The sequence below is a fragment of the Nycticebus coucang genome, chromosome 11, assembly GCF_027406575.1.
Source record: "Nycticebus coucang isolate mNycCou1 chromosome 11, mNycCou1.pri, whole genome shotgun sequence".
NCBI lineage: Eukaryota > Metazoa > Chordata > Mammalia > Primates > Lorisidae > Nycticebus > Nycticebus coucang.
In genome coordinates, this window is record NC_069790.1 from 126,161,828 (window position 1) to 126,182,102 (window position 20,275).

Here is a 20,275-nt window from a genome sequence, read left to right on the forward strand (position 1 = left end):
AAAAACACTTTATAGTCTAAACTACCATAAAGCTACCACCTATTAAGTGCTTATTTAAAAAGAATTATTTTGCATACATCATTCCACAAGCCTACAAAGTGGTTTTGTCACCCCAATTAAGATAAAAGAAAACTGCAGTCAGAGAAGAACAGTGACCTGCCCAGAGTCTGCTAGGAAATGTCTGGCCCAGTGTGGACCGTATGTCTATCTAGAGTCAAAGCAATATATCATGTTAACCTATAATGTCCATCATAATGTTTAGAAGTCACATTAGTTTTAAAGTTTATACTTGACATAGAGTGTTTTTCCCCTTCTAGCTTATATTTTTAAATGACTAAAGAAACTAATAACAAATAAATTAAACAAACTATAGCTGATGTTTTTTATGTCTTAAATGGAGGTTGAGTTTTTCTGACATATTCAGATTAACCACAATTACCTTACTAAACATCTGGATGAAAATTTATCAAAAGCACAGTAAGCATACAAACCGACTGATTAAGTAAAAGGAAAAGTAATACATAACTGACAAAAATTAGAAGTGACGAGTAAAATCTGGTTTTCTGACTTTATGAAGGACCCAAATGGTTTACTGAAGTCATAAATTCTAAAGGAAACTACGAAAAGAAAAATCTAAAAATGCAGTGCAGTAAAAAATTAAAATATTAATTGCAATTATATACAGCAATATATACTAACCATGAATCAAGGAGCCGTTTAGCCACTGAATATAGTAGTTTTGAGGAAAAGAAAGCAGGATTTCATTGCTGATTATTGAGAAGGGTAAAAGCAAAACAGCCCCAGCTGAAACTGCTAGAGTGAACGTGCTCAGAAACAACCTGAAAGAGAGAAGAGGGGTCGTCACCAGTGATCTGAGAATGCAATGAACATGGAAGGAATCAAAAAGAATGCAAACCCTTCAATGTTTTAATCAATAAAAGCATTATATGTATAATAATACAAATGATACATATATGATCCTAGAAGTTACATTAAATGAACTCCAAACTCCTTAATAAGGTCTTTAAGGCTAATGTCCCTAAAAGAGATTCCCAGACATGAATGTGTAAAGACAGAGGGCTTCACACAGTTTACAAAGAATAAACTATAGTTTTGTTCCTCTTTTAAATATAAGTATTTCACAATTGCATTTCATTAGCAACTTTAACAATATATGTTAACAGTGTATATTGTTAAATAGAACAACTGTTTTAGGTGAAAAAATATTTGTGAAAGCAGTATAAAAAAGAATTAATTTCAAATGGTTATTCGAGGGGAAAAATACTTAACCATTGGCCTAATATTTTTTCTTGAATAAAAGTTAAATAAATTGTAGCAATCAATAGTAGAAAACTATTAAACAATATTTAAAACACTATTCTTTAATTTAAAAAAAATGAGATGGCTATGGCATGTATTGATATGGAAAAATATCTAAAATAAATTAAGGCAACAAAACAAACTGAAGAAAAGCATCATCAATAAATTTAAAACATTCTTTCCGCTCACGCCCCCCAAAATGCATATATAATCAAACAACACCACATGCTATGTAATGACCCCGTAGAAGAGAGGGTTATAGGGACTTTCACTTTCTCAGCTATTCACTTCTGAAATGTTTTACATTTTTACAATAAAAAATTTTTAAAGATTTTTAAAAGAATAAAATGGCAAAGAAAAAGGGAACTTCACTAACATCAGAGATAGAATTTTAATATTCATTCCATTAAAGTTAATACTGGGAGAATTTTTTTTAAAAAACAGAAAATTTTTTAAAGCAGGAAAAAAATACCCCAAAAATACATCTAATAGAGTAACTTTGTTATAGAGTAACTTTGAGGCCAGTGCCATCTTGTGGCAACCAACTAAAGTGTTTTCCTAATTAAAAGCCAAAAGTAACAAGGCACCTTCCTCCTCTGTTCATGTTCTGTAAATTAGTGATGAATTTTTAAATGCAGACCATATACCCAAACTAAAATTCAAATAAGACTTGGAAGAATTGTATGGTTCGGCTTTGCTGAATGAACACTTCCTGGGAAAGGCACTAAGACTCTCCTCCTTTTAGGGTCCACAGCCAACTCCAGCAGCAACCAGCCAGCAGGTCTCCAGCCAGCTTCTCTAGACAGGTGAGGACGTTATCCTGACTGCTATCATTCCCTCCAAGCTACCCGGGCCTGCACAGCTATGCCAGGGTAGCTTCCCAGGCTGCTCGCTCACAGTGACCCATTCCAACTTACACTCAGACTCACGTGACCTCCTCACTTCCCAAACAAACATCAGGTGGGATTTTAGGGTTCGCTGCCTTCTGCACAGTCTGCTCTCTTCCTATGGTGCCCTTTATGTACTAAGCATGGTGAACCCACACATAAGTTTCAAGACAGTCATCAAATGTCGTTTGCCCTGGGAGGCAGTCCTCAACTGCTCCCTCCTTGCTCCTCTCTAGCCTTTGACCACGTTGACTACATACCTTGCGATGAAGGTCAGTCAGAGTTTCCAAATCAAAAACTGGAACCCATGACCTGACAAAGTATTTAAAGTCACAGTGACCCAGAAAGTCCTGAAAATAGGGTCACCATAACTACAATGCTCACTCTTCACAACAAAAAAACTAGTAGAACCTATACTTTGAGTATTATAATTGGTCTACATTGTATTTGGAGATACAAAAAAGATAACATCATCCCTGCCGGTCTTGAGCTGCTCTAAGGAGAGCTACTCCTAAGTGGTTGTCATGGAGCCAAGTGCTGGCAGGGATCCAAAAGTGACGCCCTGAGCTGAAAAGTATATAAGTGGTCACTGCTCAAGTAACTACAGAAAAGTGCCCTTACAGAATGGAGAGGTAGTTTTAGAAATGTTACCTTCTGTGGTGGGACTGCAAACTAGTACAACCTTTTTGGAAGGAAGTATGGGGAAACCTCAAAGCACTCAAGCTAGACCTCCCATTTGATCCTGCAATCTCATTACTGGGCATCTACCCAAAAGGAAAAAAATCCTTTTATCATAAGGACACCTGTACTAGACTGTTTATTGCAGCTCAATTTACAATCGCCAAAATGTGGAAACAGCCTAAATGCCCACCAACCCAGGAATGGATTAACAAGCTGTGGTATATGTATACCATGGAATACTATTCAGCTATTAAAAAAAAATGGAGACTTTACATCCTTCGTATTAACCTGGATGGAAGTGGAAGACATTATTCTTAGTAAAGCATCACAAGAATGGAGAAGCATGAATCCTATGTACTCAATTTTGATATGAGGACAATTAATGACAATGAAGGTTATGGGGGGGAGGGAAAGCAGAAAGAGGGACGGAGGGAGGGGGGTGAGGCCTTGGTGTGTGTCACACTTTATGGGGGCAAGACATGATTGCAAGAGGAACTTTACCTAACAATTGCAATCAGTGAATCAGTGTAACCTGGCTTATTGTACCCTCAATGAATCCCCAACGATAAGAAAAAAAAAAAGAAATGTTACCTTCTGAAACAGAGTAATATTTTTTAAAACTACACCTTCAGAGCAAAACACCTTTTGTAATTGTCATAGTAGTAAGACAAGAGTGTTCTCCTGACATTTGTGACTATTTCCCTACTCTAACCAGGAAGGCAGACCCTCTCCCTGTCCTGCCGCCACACACCAGGTATACCAGGGATGGGTATAAAGACAGCCACGAATACGTGGAGCATCAGACAGTGTCTCTGCAAGGTGATGATGAATTAAACCAGCAAGACTCCCTTAAATCTCTTCAGCACTCCACAACTTTTCACAAAAATGGTCTGACAATTAAATTCAGGATCTTGCCACTGTGCACTTATGTTGGCAGCACTGTACAAATAGCTCAGTAAGGTTTCACAACCTTGGTATATCAGTGTCTCACAGCTGTGTTCATGTCGACAAGTGGCAGTGTCTTGCTCAGTGGCTTTCATTATTTTTGTTGGGTGTTTATCTGTGTTATCACAAGAATGCTGGTGCTTAAATTAGAGCAATGACCAAACATTTTGGTCATTTGGTTAGACCAAATTTCTAACAAGAAATTTAAATTTCTTGTTAAATTTGATAACAGAGAAAGTGAAATCAGGGACATGTTAGTCCAAGTTTATGGGGATAATTCCAAGAAGAAAATGGCAGTGTACAAATAGATTAAACATTTTTCTGAGGGGAGAGAAAGCATCACTGATGAAGACAGGTCAGGGAAGCCAATAACGAGGAGAACTGATGAAAATATTGCAAAAATTCATCAACTTGTGCATCAAAATCATTGGCTGACTGTGAGAATCATAGCAGACCAAATAACATCAAAAGAGAAACAGGAAAATCTTTACATGCTTGATAAAGGTGCATGCAAAAATGGCCCCGAAAGAGCTCACCAATGAAAGCAAAGGCGAGGTGAAGTCTGCCAGACCTTTTGGAGAGGCAGACATTTTGTTTGAGACTGTGTAATCACTGGTGATGAAACATGACCTCCAATCTGACCTTGAAGGAAAGCATCGAAGTGCACAATGAAAGTCAGCCAATTCTCCACAACCAAGTTCCATCAGTTCAAATCAAAGGTCAAACAATATTGCTAACCTTTCTTGATGTCAGAGGGATTATTCATTATGAACTGTACCAATTGGACAGTTAACCAAGTTAACTATTTGGAAGTCCTAAAAAGGCTGTGTGAAAAAGTTTAAAAAATTACCGGAACTTTTCACCAACAACTCATGGGTCTTGCATCACAACAGTGCACCAGCTCACACGACACTGTCTATGAGGGACAGTAAACAAATAACTGTATTGGAACACTCTCGCTATTCATCTGATTTGGCCTTCAAGGACTTTTTTATTTACCTGAAGATAAAATATCGAAAAGAAGACATTTTGACGCATTCAAGACATCAAGAGTGTCCATTCCAGAGAAAATTCCAAAATTTCTTTAAAGGGTGAACTAGGTGCTGGCACCAGTGCACAGCTTCCCAAGGGGAGTGTGCTGAAGGTAACAGCGGTGATATTCAGCAATGAGGTAAGCAGTACTTGTTCTAGGATGTGTTGGCAAATTTAATTGTCAGACCTTGTACTTTCAGTCAGCAAACAAGAACCCTTTGAATCGTGAGTCTCTAGTGCCCTGTTCTTCACCACCACCATCAGGCTCATCCCCAGCTTTTTAACATGTCCCTGCTGCCCCTCATTCAAGCAGATTACTGAGTCTCCTGCTGCAGAGTGGAGTAAGAGAGGTACACTCCCTCCACATTCACCATCATAGGACCAGACACAGTACTCTCCTGCCTCTCAAGGGAGGATGTCTTCACCATTCTTCCCGTTCATACTGATCTCATAGGGCCCCACTTCACTGGCCTACTCTGAACGTCCAGCCTCATCTTCTCCTCTAGCTGCTGACCCGCCAAGGATGAACATCCTCTGGTGTTTCTGTTCTTCTGTATCTTCTACATCTTCAATTTCATTCCTAATGCACTGTAATAGGATTTCTACTCCTCAGCACAGTCCTGACAAGGTTCTCCTTATGGTCAAATCCATCAGGTATGTTTTATTTGCAATCTCAATCTAACTTTCTATGACATTTCAAGTTGATAAGCATGATTTCCTTCTTGAAATTCCTTACCCAACTTCTGCAACATTCCCCCTTTCCTATTTTTTTTTATTCTTAGGCTCTACTCATCTGTAAAATGTTGGTGTACCTATATTCCATCTTAAGCCTTCATCTCAGCTAATCAATAAACATTTAATGCATGAATCAGGATTCCTAATACCTCACCCTAAAGCGGTGGTTTTAGCCAGCACCATCAACAGGATCACCCTCGGAATCCTTACTAAGCACAGACTAACTCACTGGGTCTTTTCGCAGGGCTCCTTCAGTAGGCAAACACTTAAGAGTGCTCACCACTCTGTGTCAACAGTGAATAGAACACTAATAACATTCTCACTCTGTAAGGGCTTATATAGGAGTAGGGAGAGTCAGACAATAAACAATTATTTATATAAATACGTAATATATTAAAGATGACAATTGCTACAGAAAGAAGAAAAAAGCAAAGTGAGGATTGGAAGTGGAGAGGACACAAGGTTTCAATATTAACTACAGCACTCAGGGTAAGCCTCTTTCTTTGAAATGTTGAGGTTTGGGGAAAAAACAAAGCAAGACCAAATTGAAGGGGGTAAGAGAATTAACTCAATGGAGTATCTGACGAAAAGAAATTCTGAGCAGACAAACACGTCAAAAGCACTAAGGTGCAGGTAACACTGACTTCACACCTATTATGCATCAAGCACCATACTCTGGATTTTTTTGCATATGTTACTTAATCCACACAGCAGTAGTACAAATTGAGAGTTTTCCTTTACATGTGGACAAAATGAATCTTTGTTTCTAAATCTCTTATGGAGAAGGTGAACCCATATCATCCTAACTGGTCAGGGCTCACTCACTCCATCATAGTGACAAAGACATCCGTGAGGGGCAGTGAGGGGCAGTGAGCAGCAGACTAGGTCAGGCGCTTTCTCACAGTGGCCTCTCCCCCCATACTCCCCCTAACTTCATTACAACTTTACGTAGACCCAGTGCCGCTCGAGAAGAGGCTGTCTGTACACATCACCATGACACAGAAACCACCTATATGCTGGGAAAGCCCAACCCCTCAGGTGTACAGGAACAGCCGTCCCAAAGACAGGGAAAGGACGTGACACAGCTGCTGAGACTTGGCACAAGCCAACAGGACATGGCCAGGCCTTCGTCAAAGCACTTTGAGAGTAAAAGACAAAGCGGTGTGCTCTTTCCTGTGTATGAAGGGCCGATCTCTGAGAACACAGAGGAGCTGACCGCAGTGGTGCCCAGACTACACGGAGAGGAGGGCATGCATCTCACCTGTCCTTCACACCTGGAGGACCACATGGGAGAGCACCTTTATTCAGTCTGTGAATTGCTAAAGAAGCCGTAATTTAAACAGAAAAAAAATGACTATTCACTGAAGAACATTCACAAATGTCACAGTGTTAGGAATAAAACTAAGACCCCCTAATCCTATAAATTTGAAACATCAAGTTTGGGGCCTAACTTTTAAACCCAGAGAGTAAGAATTTTCAGTACAAAATTACAGTCGTTTTTTGTTTTGTATCTAACTTCCTCCAAGGCATTTAAATAATTTAAATTCCTAAATCTAATAAAAATTAGGGTATATATCTATTCCTTTTTCTTTTTTTTTTTTTTTTTTGAGACAGAGCCTCAAACTGTCACCCTGGGTGGAGTGCCGTAGTGTCATAGCTCACAGCAACTTCCAACTCTCAGTCTCAAGCAATCCTCTTGCCTCAGTTTTTCTATTTTTAGTAGAGACAGAGTCTCGTTTTTGCTCAGGCTGGTCTCAAACTCGTGAACTCAAGCTATCCCCCACCTCGGCCTCCCAGAGTGCTAGGATTACAGGCGTGAGCCACTGTGCCCAGCCTCTATTCCTTTTTCAGTTCTGAATCAAATCAGGCCTATTCATTTATTAACTGAAAGTATTTTTTTTTTACTAAGGTAAATTTTACATGACATAAAATTTACCATTTTAAGGTGAATAATTCAGTGTCATTTAGTTCATTCACAATATTGTTCAACCACCACCTCTTTCAAGTTTAAAAACATTTTCATCATCCCAAAATAAAATGCCACATCCATAGCAGCTGTTCTCCATTCAGCTGTCCTCTCCCTCAGCCTCTTTCCCCTAATCTGCTTTGGATGGATTTATCGATTCTGGGCATGTCTCATAGATAGGGTCATATACACGACGTGACCATCCGAGCCTGGCTTCTTTCACTTAGCATGTCTTTGAGGTTCATCCACATTGCAACTTCACGTCTTTTCATGGCTGATACTATCTCAGTGCATGTGAAAGCATTTACTTGAATGTGTGTGTAAGTGTGTGTGAGCACATATGTAATCGCTTTCTCTCCTTCCTCCCTTTTTCTCATCCCCTCTTCCTTCTCCCTTTCTCACCTCCTCTCCCTACTCCCTTCCGCAAAAATGCACAATCCTAATTATGAAGAAACATCAGAAAAAAACTAAATAAGTAGGCTATAATCTTCGAAAGTATCAAGGTCAGCAAAGCCAAAGAAATACTGAAGAAGTGTTTCAGTCTAAGGAGACTAAAGGAACATGACAACCAAATGCAGGGTGAGATTCTAAATTGGGTCCTTTTACTTCATGGGAAGAACGGTAAGTTTGCGTGGGCTATGAAAGGCCCTGCACCAACGTCACTGTTCCGGTGGTTGTATGACAGGTAGATAGGAGAGTGCACTGTTGATAGGAAGTATACATGGACGTGAAAGTGTCCTGAGGAACTGCTAATCCTGAGGTCAGCAATTTCTCAAACACTTTGGGCGGGGCGGAGAAAGACTTTTGGTATTCTACTTTTAACTTTTCTATAAATTTGAGACTATTCCAAAAGAATTCTGATTATCAATTTTTAAAAATCCTGGGATACAGAACTCTCCTAGGTAGGTACGTGTATATCTGTGTGATTTCCCATTTTAATCAAACAAAAAATAATAGAAATTCACTGCTTTCCATCCAGTTTGATACCTCAAAAAAATAAAAGGGCATCCCTGTCATATCTCAGGGTACACAGGAACCTGAAGGACAATCTGAGCCCATCTCTTCACTCACAGTAGGTAGAGTTTCAGTTAACCAGAGATTTCTGCTCCCTGGCTCAAGACCAACAGCCACATATTTTCTTTCTTATGGTCCTGCAATTTTCCCAAACTTGAGCCCACTTCCTCATTAAATCCTCTGAAGACAAAATCTATCAGCTCCTTAAATAAGCAAATTTTAACCGAAGATACTCAATCCTCAAACATCCCGTATACTTGCTTATTTGTGCTTCTCAAGAATAGAACATTGACAAATGTGCCAAAATGCTTTTATGTGAATGTTTTCCATATTTCTGTGAAAAAATTAAATTGAGTTTTGAGAATTTATGACTTCAAAATTAGAAACAAATGAATTTTAAAATACATACGAAATCCTGTTGACTATGGCATCTTCATCTTCTTGTTCATCTGCAAAAATGTTTAAGGTATTAATAATGCCTCCATCTTTCAACAAAATGTTTCACTGATTTATTAACAATATAAAAATATAAACTTTAAAAAGCAATTATTGAACAGAAGTGATTTGTCAAAGAACAATGTGTTCATGTCAGCACAGATCCAAATTTAAATCTCAATAAAATTAGGTAGGATGGTATATGATTAGAAAACGGAATGTTGCAATTAATCAAAAATCCACATTAACAAAACTATCATGTTAATTAAATCTAACATACTTAATGCTCAACAAAATAAAACTTAATAGAACCTTAGGACCACTATGAAATATATTGTCATACAATGTTAAGTGAAACTGCTAATGACTAAATGAGTAAAATTTCCCAGTTGATAATATTCAACAAAAGTTTTTACTATAAAATTAAAATCCAGAACCTTTGAACTCATCCCATGTTCTGTAATTTGTTACTAGTAATGGGAATAATGAAGATTATCTTGGAACATCTGAAATAACATTGGACACCACCGCCTCAATAATTCATAATTATTGTTTGAGTTACACACACAAATATATTGTTTTCTGTACCTTTTTAAAGTAGCAGCCGGCATTCACTCCAGTGCTCACCTTCCCCTTTCCCTCTCGCATTCCTGTCAGTCATCTCTCATCCTCCCACATAACTTAGCAGCTAAAGAGACTACAGTGTAATAAGAATACTGCAAAACACTCCTGGTCCTCCTGACACCCCTAATGTCCTCCGTCTCTCTCCTCAGGGCTATGGGATTCTAAGTGCCAATCTGGTCCAGTGTCAATGCTGTATTTGGGCCGTTCTGTCAGTCCAATCAACATGTTTCATTACCATGCCCACAATAGCTTTACTACCAAAGGGACCACAAAATACCATAGTCAATATTAATTTTTATACTGCTATGCCAACATTCAACCATCACCAAGTCTTAAAGAAGATCTTGATGTTTCCAGATTCATCTTGGTTCTCTCCAAACACACCACGTCTGTTCCCAGGGTCTCCCTCGTCACTCTCCTACCACTCCTAGATTACTCTAACAACACGAGATTAATCTCCAATTTTCCCATTTATCATCCCCTAATTTCCCTTAAAATAATGCATTTATATTGATTAATTCTTTCTTCCCCTCCTTCTGTGCACAGATGCTATGAAATCATACCAAAATAGCTTTAAGAAAAACAGCTAGGATCCTCTCTTGGATCTGCAGGGCTTTGAAATATGGAGAGATGGAGGTGAAGGAGTATCTCAGTGCAGTCACACGCCAAGTAACAGCACCAAAGTAACACACTAGAGCAAGCACTACATCCTTCTACAACATTAACTGCCATGTGAATTGTATGTAACTCACGTTAGTTTTGAGCCCAGGACCTCACGAAGCTGTGAAACCTCTGCTCACCGTCTTTGCTGTCAATCGGCGTATTTTCCCCACCCCCCACACAGGTGCTGGACCGTATTCTCTAATTACCGTAACTTCTGATTGTGCACTTCACCTTGAATGTTTGCCTGGAATCTCTTTTAACCAAATTGATGGTGACGTGACCCTGTTGCACATACAGAGAGGGTATGATTCAGAGTCCTCATCCAGGACCACCCAAGCTCCATCTCAGATACAAACACTTGTGGAATGACAAAAGACTTGGTTCGCAAAAACAACTTCAATAAGATGTCGTGAGTCACAACTCAGGTGGCGTGAAGTGCAGAGACTGATTCTTAGTGACATGTGAGCTGCATGTAACTCACACACAGAGAATTAAAAAATAACATTTTTCATAATTGTAAAGGATTAATTTATTCTTGAATTTTTCATTCTATTTTTCTCAATAAAACATCACGGCCCCAGGGAAAAAGAAATTTTTTTTCTAGGATGGCAGTCAATGTGTTAAATTAATAACACACCAAGAAATCCTTAAGTAGTCATACAGTACCTACCATTAGCCTCGCATCACAGGTAGATAACCCCGTGATATCTAGAAAATAACTAAGATTTAGAAAAAGGTAAGGCACTTGCTTAGGTACTGAATTAACAATAACAAGCACAAAGTTCATTTAAAAAAGAATAAAGATATGGTGGTCCCCCTGGCTAGATAAAATATATATGAAATAAAAAAGAATAACGCAAAATGCTATAAAACTGAATACTGAATAGTATTAGGGAGATTCTAAATTCTACACCACCTTAAAGAAAGGAGAGATGTTCCAGCATTCAGAAAAGGGATAGGTAAAGGTAAGCAGAATGCTTCAAGTCAGAGCTGGTCACAGGAGCTAAGTATCCTCATGAACTCTGGAATTTCCCAGATACTAAATAGCACAACACGATTCTTAGTTGCATATAAGAATTGTAACAAGTGAGAACTCTGGGATAAGAGGATGATCCTACAAGTAGTCAGATGCTCTTAGTAAAAGGCACCTGCTTACTTCGGTCAGCGGCATATTTAGCACATCACCACCATCATCAGGACCACGCTAAAGTCACCCACGACCCCGTAGACCACGCCTAGACCACGTGACATCATAATAAAGATTTTAATTAAAATATTTCTACTTGCCTGATTTTCTCTTGTATCTTAAGATGATGAAGTAGGAAACAATGTAGAGAATGGCAAAAATGAGGAAACAGATCTGAAATAAAACACATTTAATGCATCATTTACATTTTGTACATATCTTTTCTTAAATACTAGAAGACATATCTTTGATCTTTACAGAAAAAAGGATTAAAGATTTTAAAACATTAAAATTTTGAACATTTGCTAATGCAAAAATTTGATAAAAATATTAATTTATGTGTACTAGTCAATTATCCCCGCTTATAAACATTCAACAAAAAAAACCCCAAATGGAGATTTTTCTTTCCATAACTTGATCAAATGTTTTTCAAAATCACGTGGAGGTGTAACCGGATCACCGATAATTCTGAGAAATAAAGTCAGTGAGAGACTAACGCCCCTTCCAAATATTAAACACATCAAAAGCTTCAATACACTTAAAGGTGTTCTGGGACCAAAAACTGACAGGTGAATAAAACAGATTCCCTTATATAAAAAATTAACATTAGAGAGGCATCAACACCCAATGTGGATGGGAAGTAATTACTCAAAAAATAGACCAAATATCAAGATAAAGAGCAGTTAGGTAAGACATTTCTTTAAAATAATTAAAATTAAATTCTGTTTTCTAATTTTTCTTTTTTAATTAGAAAATAAAAATTGTGTATATTTATTGTGCAAAACATGATGTTTTGAAATGAATATGGCTCAATCAAGCTAATTAACATATACATTACCTCACATATTTATAAACTTTTGTGTTGAGAACACTTAAAATCTGCTCTCTTGGTGATTTTCAAAATACAATAGTTATAACTAACAGTTGTAGTTACCATGTTGTACAGCAGGTCTCAGAATCCTTCCTCCTATCTACCTGAAATTCTGTATCCTTTGACCAGCATCTGCCCTATCCCATCCCCTGGCGTCCACCACTCTTCTCTCTGCGTCTGGGAGTTCAACATTTTTATAGCCTTTATATAAGTGAAATCCTATACTAATAATGTTTGTCTTTCTGTGCCTGGCTTATTTTACTCCACGTGAAGTTCTCCAGGTTCATCCATGTTGTCACTAATGACAAGATTTCCTTCTTTATAAAGGCTGAACAGCACCACATTTACTTTATCAGTTCATCTGCTGACAGACTCCACATCTGGGCTGCTGTGAATAGTGCTGACATGAACATGGGCCTGCAGATGATCTTCAACATGCTACTTTCACCTCATGTGATATATATTCACAGCAGCAGGACTGCTAGATCATATGATAGATATATTTATACTTATTTGAGGAACCTCCATTCTGTTTTCCATAATGGCTGCATTAATTTACATTTCTACCAAAAAAAAAAACAACCTGGCGTTGTGGTGGGCACCTGTAGTCTCAGCTACTCGGGAGGCTGAAGCAAGAGAACCGCCTAAGCCCAAGAGTTGGAGGTTGCTGTGAGCTGTGATGCCACAAAGTAAGGGCCACAAAGTGAGACTCTGTCTCAATAAAAAATATATAAATGAATAAATGAAGAAATGTAAATGGAGGGAAGTTGAGAGTAAGAGGGAAATTACTGACAATGGAAGTCTGAGTAGGACAAGAGGAGAAAGGGCAAGAGCCGGCAGCAACACAGTGAACTATGAGGTTAAAGTCAGAGAGACCAGACGGCGAAGGGAATCGATGTTTGTGACAGAAGTTGACTGAAATTCATTTATTCAACAATTACTTATTGTGGGCTTGCTATAAATCAGTCACTCTTGTAAGAAATGAGAACATAAGTGAACAAAGCTGTTGCCCTCATGGAGTTTTTATTTAACTGGGAGAAACAGACAATAAACAAACATCCAGCGTGTCAGTTGATTAATGCAAGTTTAGGAGAAGAGGGAGTGCAAGCAGGGCTGTGGGAGAGGAGAGGGCTAGAAGTGCAGATGTGTGGGGGCAGCGAGAAGGGCAGTGCCGAGGGTACAAGGCAGGAACACATGCAGCGGGGACCAGGGAGAGATGAGGTCAGGGAGTAATGGGAGCCTGGGTCACACAGGACTCTGCACCAAATGTTGGTTTTCACCCTGAGTGAGATGTGAGCCCAGTGTATGATTCTGTGCAGAGGGTGACAGAACCTAACACCACCCAAACACTTACTCAAGGTGCTACCCTGTTTCCTCGAAAATAAGACATCCTCCGAAAATAAGACCTACTTACAGGAAAGATAAGACGTCCCCTGAAAAATAAGACCTAGCGCATCTTTGGGAGCACACCTTAATATAAGATACTGTCTTATTTTCGGGGAAACGGGGTATGTAGAAAATAAGCCAGAAGAGCCAGGGACAGAGTGGGGAGCCCAGACAAAAATGAAGAGAGCCGTCCTCAGACCACGCAGTGGGGTGCACGGGCAGGGAAGAGTCCTGTGCATGTTTTGAAAGAAGACCTGACACAACGTACAAGAATAAATACCAGGTTCTCGGCCTGAGAAACTGGAAAGACTGAATTGCCATTTCCTGAGCCAGGAAAGATGAGTGGTTTTAAGGGATAAATAAGAAAAGTTCACACTGTTGGATGTGAAATACATATTATTCACTCAAATCAAGAGGCTGAACGGGCTGTGGAATAAAAATCTGTATAGGTCAGAGGAAAAGGCCAGCTGAGGGAATTTTTTTTTTTTTACATGATAATCATTAGCAGATGGCCTTTACAGTACTGACACTAGATGAGATTTCCATCCTAGGGAGTAAGTATCATCTGAAAAGAGAGCCCTGAAGCTCTCAAATGCTTAGAAGTCAACCTGACTGAAGGAATCTATAAAAAGCAGCATCAGTTGGCAAGGGACTACGACAAGACTAGACATCTTGAAGTCACCTTCCCCCCCCCAAAAAAAGAGGACAGAGAAACATTCCAGCTCCCCACCACGGAAGGTGAGGTACATCTGGTAAAAAAGAAGATAGGGTGGCTTGATGGCTCATGCCTGTAATCCTAACACTGTGGGAGGCAAGTGGGAAGATTAGTTGAAGCCTGGAGTTCAAGAACAGCCTAGCGAGACCCCATCTCTACAAAAATATTAGAAGTTAGCCAGGGATGGCTGTGCATGCCTGTAGTCCCAGCTACTTGGGAGAATGAAGCAGGAGGATCTACTTGAGCCCAGGAGTTGGAGGTTGCTGTGAGCTGTGATGACACCACCCTCTAACCTGTGAGACAGAGCAAGACCCTGTCTCCAAAAAAAAAAAAAAAGAAAGAAAGAAAAGAGACAGGCTCTGTTAGCATCTTGTGGTACTCTGGAGTGACTGAGATTTTCTTTTCTGGTGAGGGAAGGAATAGCCATGCTACCAAACCTAATAGCAAAACTCACACTAGGTGTATGTCCCACCGTGCCAGCTAGCAATCTGACCAGGGGGATGGGAGATATTCGTAACTTTAATCCTGATTCTGATCAAAAATGACTAAGCATTTGAGAGCTGAGTAACCCAATCACAAGTAACAGAATAATCCACCTAATATATATTGTTAAAAGCTAATATTTTTAAATTCCAGGTATAACATCTCAACCTAAATTTAAATTGGTGCATTATAATCAAATTGTATTACCCCAGCATTTCATTTAAGGCCTATGGGTTTCAACTAATTAATGACTAAAGGGAGTATCACTAAAAGAGGAGGACTGGAGACAGAAATGCAAGCTCACTTCTTTCCCAGGGTTTTATTATAAAAGAGAGGAAAGGAAACGTGAGGGAACATGACATCAAGGGTGTTTTTTGTTGTCTTAAGATGAAAAAAGTTACAGACAACTGTATGAACAAGGCAGTAGTGCTGAGCTGATAGCATTATCTTTCACAGCAGACAGCCCATAGATACTGCTTCACTTCAAAATTGTTACATAAAAAATAAAGATGTTAAGTATCCTTTGAAGTTATAGGTTAACTATTAAAATGGCTAAAATTAAAATTATACTTCATTGAAATTACCCTAAGAGACAGGAAAAGAAAAAACCAGACTATGTAATAAAGTTACAACAGGAAGCCATAAAGTGGTTATAAAGATAACATAATAAAGATGAGACATATTCAATTTAATAACTGTAAATGCAAAGATGGCAAACTAGATGCAGACAGTATGTGTCACTGCCACAGAGAAAAACCAGAATACTAGGCAGATACATTTCACACATATCATCTAAGAGAGAATGTTAGGATTCACTAGAGAAGTAACAGGAAGCACCAAAAAGTAAGTAAGGGGAGGGTTCCAGGCAGCTTGCCCAGCTGAGAAGTGGCTGAGAGCCAGGAGACGCTCCTGGACACAGAGAAATAGTAAGAGAAAAACTTCCAGGGCTCCACTTGCCAAGATGAGCTTTTAAAGTCTTAGCTATGGAAGAACCTTTTAATCACACAGGTAAGACAGGCCTAGAGGTTGCACAAAGTGATCACTCCTGAAAGGAAGCCACATGGAATCACACAGGCCATCAGCCCAGCTTCTCTTACTGGGCACCATTCTGAGAGCCCAGACACCAGAGATCCACAGACATGGCTGCTACCACTGTACTCCTCAGAGGAGGGAGCGAGAGATGGGGGGGCTCCTACACAGCCCCAGGAAGGTCCCCACCACCTGCTGCAGGCTGCTATTGAGACTGAGCCAGAGCAGATCGCACCCCACACACACAGCTTCCTGCCCATGTTGCTTGCCGGGAAGGACCCCCAATCTCCCGTCACAGGCCAAGGCAAAGAGACAGAGAAGAAACAGAATTTATAAAATACGTAGAAAACAAATAACAACATGACAGGAATAAAACCTCACGTATCAATATTAACCTTGAACATAAATGGGTTAAATGTTCCACATAAAACAGACAGGTTGGCAGAATGGATTAAAAAATATAATCCGACTCAGCACCTATAACTCAGCGGCTAGGGCGCCAGCCACATACACCAGAGCTGGCGGGTTCAAATCCAGCCTGGGCCTGCCAAACAACAATGACAACCACAACTAAAAAATAAAAATAGCCGGGCATTGTTGTGGGTGCCTATAATCCCAGCTACTTGGGAGGCTGAGGCAAGAAAATCACTTAAGCCGGGAGGCGGAGCAAGATGGCAGCCTAGTAACAGCTTTCTTGCATCTGCGCACTGTGAGTCTGGGGAGATAGAACTCCAGGCATCTCTGGCTGCTGGGATCTGCCTATCATCACCCCTGACAGGATACAGGGAGTCAGCGAGAGACTTCTGGACCCCAAGAGGAGGACTAAAACAGTGGAAAACTGGCAAGTGGTCGCGTGTGTTCAATCAGTCTAAACCCGCCCACAACTGTAAGTTCAGTAGCAGCGAGACTGCAAACCAGAAAGCCCTTACCTGTGAACTGTTTTGGTGTCTTTGGACTTGGCACTCAGTTGAACTGCCTTGGGGAGAGCCTGAGTGGGAGTGCGGAGAACTTTGGCCGTTGTCTAGGGCCCCAGTCTGAGCCGCTGAGCCAGACAGAGCTAATGGTGTTTGGTGGTGGGTCACAGGGAGCCATTGTGAGCGATCTGCCCCGGCAAGCTCTGCGCTCAGGGTCGCAGAGCTAGAATTGAGTGGGAGCTGGTAACCCAGCGACCGAGTAGCCTAAGGGCAGGGTCTGAGCCGCCCTGCAGCCCTAACCCTCAGGGGCAGAGTGAGACCAGTTTTGGCACACTGGGTAAGTGGATAGACACTTCAGCAGTGATTCCAGCAACAAGCACTTTCCTGGGAAAGCTTCTGCTCAGCAAGTGAACAAGTTCAAAGTGCCTTTTAAGTGGGCTGAAGAGAGATTTAGGGTGTCTACCTGCTGGGGTTTGAGAAATCAGCACCCTCCAGTCGTATCAGAACTGTGATTAACATCTCATAACCCAGAAGACGATGTGTTCCCCAGACAATATTCAATAACATATACATACTGCCTTGTTTTTGGTTGTGTTTTGTTTTTGTTTTTTTTGGTTTGGTTGTTTTTTTTGTTTGTTTATTTTGATGTTGTTGATGTTGTTTTGTTCTATAAGTTCAACCTTTTCCATACAGATCCTTTTTCTTTCTCAATTTTTCTACTTTAATTATAATTTCCCATTGCTGTCTTTGTCAATAATTAGAACTTCATTTTTCCTAGTGTTTCTACTGCTATTATTCAGTTTTTCACCGAATTTTATCCCGTAAAGTTTTCTGTTTGCTTGTTTTGGTTTGATTTATAGCATTTTTGTCTTTCCTCTCTACTGGGTGAAGGTGGGGTACTGTGTCTGATCAGGTTAGCAAAGAGCTGCTGACCTCAAGGGAACCACCCAACTGGGCACCCCCAGAAGGTGGTTTTTTTTTAAGGTTGTGTCAAAGTACCCTACTGTACACCTATATTGTTCTGTCTCCCTCTTTCTGTGCCTCTCTTCTTTTTGTCAATATTCCTTTTACCCACACCCTCTCCTTTCTCTATTTTTCTTTTTTTTCTTATCACTCGGTCCTCCTTTCTTTCATCCCTTTTTTGCTCTTCAACCTTCTCACCCCTCTGGTCCTGTAACCCTTAGTCCACAGGCCCGAGAACTTAAAGAGCAAGAGGAAGTGAAAGGAAAATTAGGGCAAGGAAACAGATAAAAGAAATCACTCATGAGGAAGAATCAGCAGAAAACTCCAGGCAACATGAAGAACCACTCTAGAACAACCCCGCCAAGGGACCATGAGGTAGCTACTGCAGATGATTCCACCTATGAAGAACTGTTAGGAATGACAGAAAGGGAATTTAGAATACACATGTTGAAAAACCTTTCAAAGGCTACAAAGAATCTGGAAAAATACAGAATGTATTTTTAAATGTATCATGCTGACCAGAATCCTGTTTAGTTATTTTTATATGCATTATAGAATTTCTCATTTTTGCATTAAATAAACAGAAGGGAAACTGTCAAGTGCTGCTTAGACACTGGCACGCACAGGAGTAACTGGGCAGGCAGGAACGTCTATGGGGAGAAAGCGATGGAGTCTGAAAATTCTTTACACCAGTTAAAATCCAGACACGATAACCATTGCTCTACGTGATTACAAATAGAAGATTATCCATGTGCATAGCATTGTAAGAGTGCCATTTTATTTTTAGTGCTAAATTCTTGTTAAAAAATGTAGTTTTATAAAGCTGATAGACCAACCTATATCCAAACTTTCATAAAAGGCTCTTAGTTAATTCTTGTTTTTCTCACACAGGCATACTCCAAATGCTTCTTCCAGTTAATTTTCAGCCACCAGTTCAAGAGCCACTGCCTTTTTGAAATAAATCTTCTGTCTTCTTGTTTTTAGTGGCTCAGCTGTCTAATGCAGTTGATTAGAGGTTTGCACTGAGAAATTATCATTTAGGCCTTACCCCCATGAAGTATTATTGTTAACATGTTCACACTGCTTCTCTTCACCAGTGTGAACAGTTTTTTTCTCAGTGTTAAAAGCCACTTTACAGCTTTCAACTTCATGTAATGTACATTCACTATTACATACACATCCAAGTAAATCAGAAATGTACATTCACTGTTGTATACACGCCCAAGTAAATCAGAGTTTGGGTGGAAATGTGGACAAGTGTGAGTTTTTGCTTATCCAGGATGGCAGCTATGTTAGCAGGTGTGTTCAGATCCATTTTATAAATTAGATTTGATTAAACGAAAAAAAAAAAAAAAAAGAATACACATGTTGAAAACAATGAAATAAATGATGGAAACAATGAAGGAAACTGCTATAAAGTGGAAAATAACCAAAAGGAAATCCAAAAACAGAATCAAATAAGAGATGAACGATATGAAGAATATAAAAAGGATATAGCAGAGCTGAAGGAACTGAAACAGTCAATTAGGGAACTTAAAGATGCAATAAAAAGTATCAGGAACAGGTTAGACCATGCAGAAGAAAGACTTTCAGAGGTAGAAGACAAACTTCTTGAGATAACTCAGACAGTAAAAGAGGCAGAAAAGAAGAGAGAGAAAGCAGAACGTTCACTGTCAGAATTATGGGACTATATGAAGCGTTCCAGCATACGAGTTATAGGAATTCCAGAAGGGGAAGAAGAATGCCCCAGAGGAATGGAAGCCATACTAGAGAATATTATAAAAGAAAATTTCCCAAATATCACCAAAGATTCTGACACACTGCTTTCAGAGGGATATCGGACCCCAGGTCGCCTCAACTCTAACCGAGCTTCTCCAAGACACATTGTGATGAACCTGTCCAAAGTCAAGACAAAAGAAAAGATTCTTCAAGCTGCCGGAGTAAGCGCCAGTTGACCTACAGGGGCAAATCCAACAGAGTGACCGCAGACTTCTCTAATGAAACTTTCCAAGCAAGAAGACAATGGTCATCTACCTTTAATCTACTTAAACAGAACAATTTCCAGCCCAGAATTCTGTACCCTGCTAAGCTAAGCTTCAAAATTGACGGAGAAATCAAATCATTTACAGATATACAAACATTGAGGAAATTCGCCACAACAAGACCAGCTCTACAGGAAATACTTCAACCTGTTCTGCACACTGACCACCACAATGGATCAGCAGCAAAGTAAGAACTCAGAAATTAAAGGACAGAACCTAACCTCCACACTGATGCAAAAGATAAAACTAAGCAATGGACTCTCACAAAATAAGACGAATAGAATACTACCACACTTATCAATTATCTCAATAAATGTTAATGGCTTGAATTCCCCACTGAAGAGACATAGATTGGCTGACTGGATTAAAAAACACAAGCCATCC

At 39.6% G+C, this 20,275-nt stretch overlaps 1 protein-coding gene across 2 annotated transcripts in view; it reads right to left on the bottom strand.

Annotated features, from left to right (window-relative positions):
• The window catches only part of LMBR1 (limb development membrane protein 1), a 241,507-nt gene that overhangs the window by 175,267 nt on the left and 45,965 nt on the right, over nt 1–20,275 (bottom strand). The window contains exons 2-4 of one of the 2 annotated variants that reach the window (XM_053609599.1): nt 11,590–11,662; nt 8,990–9,029; nt 700–839 (exon numbers count right to left, since the gene is read on the bottom strand). In XM_053609599.1, the coding sequence (XP_053465574.1) occupies nt 700–839; nt 8,990–9,029; nt 11,590–11,662 (253 nt within the window). Of the gene's footprint in view, nt 1–699; nt 840–8,989; nt 9,033–11,589; nt 11,663–20,275 lie in introns of those variants that run through there. The other variant, XM_053609600.1, reaches the window with a different exon arrangement.